We start from the raw sequence: 7993 nt of genomic DNA, 5'->3' as shown, positions 1-7993 counted from the left end.
CAGCTGCATATCGTCATTAAAGAAATTATCATTAATTTATCAGAAAATTAGTTATTAAAGTCCATTGGATAATAAAGTTAGTTGGAATGATACTTTTATATAAAAATAAAATTTATATATAACATATACATATATAACAGAAAATATTATAAGTTATTAAAATATTGAATTAAAAATCTTTTCGCGCGATTTTTGTTTGGTTATATAAAATTTATACCAGAAAAATAATTTAAAAAATTAAACTACTTTCATACCACTTATATTACTTTCATCAATAGAAGTACAAATTGATAAATCGCTATGCATCATTCACAGATTTTACTTTTTGTACAACATACTTCTCTAATTATATTAAATGCTTTTATAAATCCAATTCTCTATTTATTTACTATGCTATCAAAAAAATCGATTGTTTATTCTTTTGTTTTATAAAAAAATTTCGATATATATCTTAGAACATTATTCTTAGAATAACTACTTCTTGTATAAGACTTCTTTTTAAGTATTTAACAATGATGTAATAATAATTTATAAAGAAATAAATAATAAAAATCAAGAATATTTATACTACAACAGAATTGATCTCAAATTAGTTACTATGGATAAAAAACATGCAGAAAATTTAGAAAACCTTATATATATGTTATTATATTATTAGAAATTACATTCCTTAAGTTTCATTAAACGCGAGATATTTCATTTTTATTATAAATTATATTTAAATATTACAAGAGTAGGAAGCTATGTCAATGATACTGACCATGATCATCAAAGTGCTTTTCATAATCAGCCTCGCTCCATTGAGTTTCATGAGTGGTGGTTGCATCGTGTGGTAAAGGGCGCGGTAATGCACTTGTCGAGCGTACTATTAACGAAGAACAACGTAACGACAATTCAAGTGCGTCCAACCAACATTTGCCTGCTGCTTGAGATGGTGCTCGAAAGATTAAGTAAGATGTTGGTAAAGGTTGTACTACAGCACCTGAAAAATATAAATTAATTTGTTTGTAATTGTAAAATTGTGCGAGTACATATACATATTATATTGCATATGTGTGTGTGTGTGTGTGTGTGTGTGTGTGTGTGTGTGTGTGTGTGTATAATCCCATCATTACAGAAAAGAACATAAGAACTTTCACAGAATATTGTCATTTCGGTTATTACTTATATAAGTTTAAGAAAATCACAGAATTTAAGATAAGACTGATAGATAAGAACCAAGCCCAGTTATACATATTATATCATTATTATATCTAAAGATTAGATTATAGGTGTTATCTATTAATATATTGCAAAAAAAATTGCTGCACAAAAGCAGTATATGTACAATGTATATAATGATAGAGATATATACCAATAGCTTCTTTTTCTGGTCCTCGAGGAGCCCATATAGATTGCTCCAACGGATGAAATAATTTAAAACAAAATCCATCCTTTTTACTCGGACGTTCAATAACTTGACACGTATTAAGTAGTACCGTTCCAACCCAATGATTACTCTGTAATAAATATTGCAGATACAATAAGAAAGGTTAAAAAAAATAGTTAAAAAGAAAAGAGAAATGCAAATACAAACCTTCGTTTTTGGACTTTTGTACAGCAACAATAATCCAGGTTTCAGAATACACCATAACTTGGTCCAACTTTTCAATGTGCCACGAACTTTTAACCAATCACTCATAACAATAACGGTTGGATCTTTGAAAGAACTTAAAAGTTCATCGGCTACTCTTTTCTTTTCCATTCGATAATTCTTTCTTTGAGCCTTATATGATTCTTTTCGCGTTAATTTGCAAGAATCTAACGACTAAAAATATTATAAAAATATTCATTAAAAATACAAGTTCAAATTAAAGTAAATTATATCTTATCGTATTTCAATAAAAATAAAGAAAAAATAGAGTTGTAGAAATAAATAAAAGAATAAATTATTTTTATTGATTACACGATTTAAAAAAATATTGCTGAATAAAAGTTACGCATCAAATCTGTAATTTTTTACCAATAAAACTTGCAGTCAATTTTTGCAAAAATTTGTTTCTGAGAGACTTCTTTCTAGCTTTAATAAACAAAGAAATTATATCTCAAGAATACAGAATTATTTACCTTGTCTGATGAATTATCCATTTTTTGACTACCTTCGCCCATACCAGAGATCCCTATAACATACATAATTTTGAATTATTTTTTTATAATTATACTTTGTACAGTCGGAATTAGGCGAATTAGAACGTGCCGAAATAGAATGTGTACGTAGAGTATATTCTCAAAAAATTTTTAATTTTAATAGATTAAATAAAATTTATAATATATTATTTTTAATATATCGTACACAGTATATATTATATAAATATTTTAATACAGTGCATACATTACAATAGGTACTTTAGTTCATAAATAATTTGATCTGGATATTTAAAAATAAGATTATATTATATTAATTTTTATACATGATATATTTGGTATATTATTTGCATAATTATTTTATTAATAAACTTATAATTTACAGATATATATTTTAACAAATAAACAAGCCTATAATTTTTATTATAAAATCAAACTTAATAATTTAAAAATAAAAGATAAGACAAAACCAAGTGTGGCATTTTTAGATAAAAATAATGCATACTTACTGATTATTAAAATAATTAAAGGAATCACACTCTTTATAATAAAACAATGCAAATATGTACAAATATATTCCATATTTGTTTTATATACATGCATGGAATTCTATATATTCCTCTAACTCTAGTTAAAATGGAATCTAATATAAAGTTACACAGATATTATTTTTTCTACACCATACAACAAATCAAGACAATCTATTTAATTTAAAAATTTCAATTCATATTTAATTTATTTAACATTAATTTTTATTAACAAACAGTTTAAATAATCAATATTCTATAGTTCTATTTCATATGCTTCATATTTGAAGCGAATAAAATTTACAAAACATGTGTTTTACAAAAAAGAAAGATAAAGTAATAATATTCAACAATATGTAATAAGGTAGGGCGGGGCTATTCTGTCAATTTCAAGTTTAAATATAAATACAAAAATTCGGCAAATAATATCTCTTTGCAGTGCTTATAATTACATTATACATCATAATTGCTCCTTGAAAGCACATAAGCACAATTTTTAAATAATCCACAAGTTCTGTTCAGCAATATAAATAATTATCGTGAGAAATGGATGAAAAAACCCTGCTCTACCCTAATAAAATGTATTATCTTGATTTTTTACGAGTTTATTATATAAATAAATTATATTTATACAATATTAAGTTATTTATTCTTACTATTTAAACAGAAAGTATTTATTTACTGATTCGATATATATACATTTATGATTTTTAAATCATATACAGTACAAAAATCAATTTTTGAAAAATTATTATTATATTAAATCGTATCCATTATGCTAAAATATATGCATAACAACATATAGAATGTTTTGCAAGATTTGCATTAAATCTTGCAAATACGTTTTAATAATAATTTTTTTATTTTAAATTAAATTAAATTAAATTTTTATTTTTAGAATGTGCATTTTAGATTATGCAATCTAGTTACAGATTTAAATATAATTATTAAAATATAAAAAATTTGATGTATCAATTCTCAAATCTGCAAGACAATTTGATATTATGTAACAAAAAACATGCTTAAAAAACATATTCAATATTTTTCAAAGAGATATTTAATATTAAAAATTAAATTTTAAGACACATGCAATATGCTAGATTTCTACTAAAAAATAAGTATCATCTACCAAAAAAGACAATTAAATTTTACGCAAATTTTATAAAACAGTTTAATAAAATGCGACGTAACATTTGTATTATCGAGTTGTTACTCTGAGTTATATAATCAGGTCAATGTATATGTATGTCCTTTTTTTGTATTACTATATTAATTACATAAACATTTTTTGTGTATCTGAAGCTTACCTTACAAGCATCATGTAAAGTGCAGACAATAAGCATTAAATGACATTACTATATAGTTTACACTTCGTAACAAAAATTGTATTAAAACGAAACGCAAACACAAACGTTAAGGAAGAGCTATATAAGCCATACATAATTTCAGAATTTTTCTAGCATATATGCATCCATTATATTGCAAAAATAAAAGCCTATAATATTAATCAAGTTTGGAAAGCTGCTTGTAACTGTTCAGAGTTATCCCAAACTATAGCAATGATGTATTACTTTCGAAAATATTTCTTGATTTATACCTGGAGAAACTGGAGGTGCACCGGCTGTAATATTTGTGCTTGTTGCAAGGGACTCAGTTGATGGAAGTTTAGGTAATGGTGTAGACTGTGCTTGGACGCTGCTTCTTCGAAGTTGTCGATCCGCTGGTTCTACATATTTAGCACTCGTTCAATTGCACTCAATATTTATTATCACATCTTACGTCACATTAAAATCGTTTCTCGAAGAGCTATTCAATGATTAGTCAACAGTATAGACAGCCAGAATTTATATTTTCTACATTACAAATAAGTAATATTAACAATAACATTATTACACATGTAATAATAAAAATAATGTCCTATTATTATCCTGTATGTGATGGCGAGATGACAGTTGCAAAAACACGCGATTAATTTGCAGTTAAATGAGAGATATTGCATGTTTGTCTACCTTGTTGCATATATGTATACAAAAGAAGAAAAAAGATATGCATGCTTAATTTATATTATACATGCGCAATTGAGAATGTGCTTCATATTGCTCCATGCAGTCAAGCAAACATTCCGAATATTTACAAAAAAAAGAACTAAACATTATTCTCAAAGTAACATAATCAATAATACATAATTCAATAAATGTTTCAAGAAATATTAGTGTACGTAAATTATTATTAATAAAGTTTAAACATATTTGCAGATCTTGTATAAACATAATTTCCACACTACGTTTTTTTTTCTATTGTTTTATATCTGTGTATCTATTTTGTATACGGAGTAACAAAACGGTAATGTTTAATAAAGAGACTCATTGTGTGAAAAATGTTATCTAGAACACCAACTGAACCTTTGCATTTCATCCAGAGGCTTATAGTAGTCAATGTAAAGTCACACATTGTCCTGATTGTATTGTATATGACAGGATAAAACCAGTATAGAAAAGTGGGTAAAGAAAAAGTTATTATTCACAACTAACTACAGTGCTTATAACAGAGTAGGGATTCCTACTACAATATAAGAAATGATTTGTTACACTCTCAAGTATTGATTTCCATTTTTCCGGATGTGCTACAGTATGTATTTCATTCATATTAATAAGGTACTATAAGTGTACATCTGATATATCATTGTCAGGATTACTAAGCATTTCATATGAAATCTGTTGCAAAAGAGAGATATGCAAACAATATATAAATATTATTTTAATAAAATTATATTATACTAAATGTATGTCACATGTGTTAAACAGATATTGAAAGTATATATATATATATATATATATTAAATGTATATTACTTTCATTTTTCCTCCTGAAAGACATTGTTGAATGTCTAAAATACTTTAGGAAAATGTGATTATTAAGATTAAAAAAAAAAGTAAATGCATTTTAAAGAAAATTATACATTTATAAATATTGAACTGTAATACATAAAAATAAATACTCTGACCTGTGTATATAAAGGTAGACATTATGTAAACATTAGAAATTGTATATAATTTGTGAGTGTTACATAAATCTATTGAATCTGAGATTACTAATAACAGGAAAGAGTTTTGCAAAAACATGCCGTAATTACATCTATCTGTTCTTAATTGATATAGTTCAGATGTCAATGACAAAGTTCTTACAATAAAATAATATCATAAAGTTCATCAATTTTTTGAGAAAATACATAATCTTTGTGTATATTTATATGTACATACATGTGTACAATTATGAGGTTCTTTTAATTTTTACGCTTCCCTATTTCATATTTTTAATATGAAATGATTTGTACAATTTCATATTTTTGTAAGTGTACTCAACACAGCTGTTCTTAGTTTCACAATTTTCTTATGAGCTAATTATCAATAAAATCGTTACAATTAAATAACGAGTAAGACACATAAATAATCATTACAGTGTCTTATAACAAATTGTTTACATCTTGGCATCATTGCATATTTGACATGTTCTTACTAAAATGTGAAAACACAATACGTAATACAATAACAAAACATAAATAAAGTAATAACACTTACGACTTAGGGATCTGCTGACGTTTGGCGGTGTCATGGTCTTGTAGGTGTCCGCTGAACTTCCAACAGATATAGAATGAGTCTCCGGCTGAAGACGATGCTCTCCACCAGGCACCACAATCGGTTGCGAGCTCATTGCAAAATTTAGGATCGACGATTCGTATGTCGTCAATTTTAACCTGACATAAAGACACACGCTACATCCTTCCACGTCAAAGCTGACGAGCGTAGTCCATCATAGTTCATCTAACTAGACATGGCTAGACAGTTTACCGCCGTGGAAATGCTTGACACACGTCGGAAACTCAGAAATGCTGCGCGCACGAGACAGGCGCAGCAGTGCGTGTTTACGTTCGTCGTATTCACTGGTACGCGAAACGTGCGTCGCTACGACGTTTTTCAACGATCGGCGATCTGACGGCAGACGTGTCAATTCATCGTGGCAACGAATTAACGCGGTAATTAGCGCGCGACGGAGAAACGTGAATTACACACATCGCGCGCGAACTAACCGGCGGCGCACGAGAGCCTTCGGCCTTCAAGCGGTTAAGGCTGCACGTCGTCGCCGATTGTTCCTCTCGGCCGATCACTTCCGTCCGACGCTGCGGATCGCCGCGCGCAACGAAGCCGGACGGGGCACGGTGTCGCGTACGGACGGCCGCGATCGCATACCATCGATCTACCCCGTACGGTCCACTCGTTCTCACGGTTCACGTTTCCCGAAGCGCGTGCGAGAGAGAGGGAGAGAGCGAGAGAACGAGACAGAATGGAGAAAGAGAGTGCGCGCGCGCGCGCGCACGTGTACCAATCCCGATCGCGTCGCGACTGCAACTGACTGCACACACACGCAACGTCTGCAACTTGCTGCAACTTGCTGCAACTGCCTGTGCCCGCAACGATCGCGGCAACGTGACGCGACTGACGCGAGCTAAGCTTGATGCTGGTAGGACGAATAAGAAGCTGGGGAGGAAGGCAGGAAGCCTCGACTCTTGCTCATTGCATTTAACCGACGGTGTCGCTGCGCATCGACGAAGAGACACTTTATACCTCGTCGTGTGACGCACGACGAGATTCAACGTGATCCTACTGTTGTACTATGTTATATCGCCCCGACGGCGATGACTTTTTTTTTTAAGTTCACGTTTCTCCGTGGATGAATCTCCGCTCCTCGTTCGGTTTAACGGACGGTCGAGCGATTCGCTGGAATGTCCGGCGTTTTTTTCTTTTTTTTTTTCTAAGACGCAGCCGGCCGTGACCGATGACGTTTCGCGTATATATATATATGTAGGTCCGATTGAGTGGTTCTCGTTATCGCGTTTCGCATTCTCTGCCGGTTGACCTCTTTCTCTCTGTCTTTTTTTTTCCCTACTTTGAGAGGACCGATCGATCGTTGATACGTGTGAATTTTTAATAATCACGGCCGCCACGCCCCACCCACGCGATCGTTCTAATATTAATTGACATATCCCATCTTAATGCCCGTTTCTCCGCCTCCGCCGCTGTACGTTACATAGCGGCGTATCGTAATCTGAAAGAGATGCTAATTCTAGATTGATTAAAACCGGCGACCGGCGCAGCGGTCCGCAAACTAACGCATCGCTAACCTCGACGTTCTATAATGGAATATTTCTCCGATCTAACAAGGTTCGATTTTTCTAATTTACTGAAAAAAATTTACACGCGTATAATTACGAGCATACTACAAGTACTCTTATCTGGCTCCGAATTAAACGAATTAATTTCAGGCCTTCCCTCTCACCGTTTGTTA

The 7993-nt window shown here is 31.0% G+C and overlaps 1 protein-coding gene across 5 annotated transcripts in view; it reads right to left on the bottom strand.

Moving 5' to 3' along the window:
- Window positions 1-7041, bottom strand: part of LOC108750187 (oxysterol-binding protein-related protein 8) — an 11520-nt gene extending 4479 nt beyond the window's left edge. For 3 of the 5 annotated variants that reach the window (XM_018489487.1, XM_018489489.1, XM_018489490.1), the window contains exons 1-6: window positions 6229-6490; window positions 4249-4377; window positions 2107-2159; window positions 1577-1807; window positions 1355-1499; window positions 761-982 (exon numbers count right to left, since the gene is read on the bottom strand). In XM_018489487.1, the coding sequence (XP_018344989.1) occupies window positions 761-982; window positions 1355-1499; window positions 1577-1807; window positions 2107-2159; window positions 4249-4377; window positions 6229-6361 (913 nt within the window). In that variant the 5' untranslated portion in view covers window positions 6362-6490. The other 2 variants (XM_018489488.1, XM_018489491.1) reach the window with 2 other exon arrangements.
- Window positions 7042-7993: the final 952 nt, after the last annotated feature.

The sequence above is a fragment of the Trachymyrmex septentrionalis genome, unplaced genomic scaffold (genome assembly GCF_001594115.1).
Source record: "Trachymyrmex septentrionalis isolate Tsep2-gDNA-1 unplaced genomic scaffold, Tsep1.0 scaffold330, whole genome shotgun sequence".
NCBI classification, from domain to species: Eukaryota; Metazoa; Arthropoda; class Insecta; order Hymenoptera; family Formicidae; genus Trachymyrmex; species Trachymyrmex septentrionalis.
The sequence above is the reverse complement of the archived record's forward strand: the minus strand, read 5'-3'. Positions and strand labels throughout refer to the sequence as shown.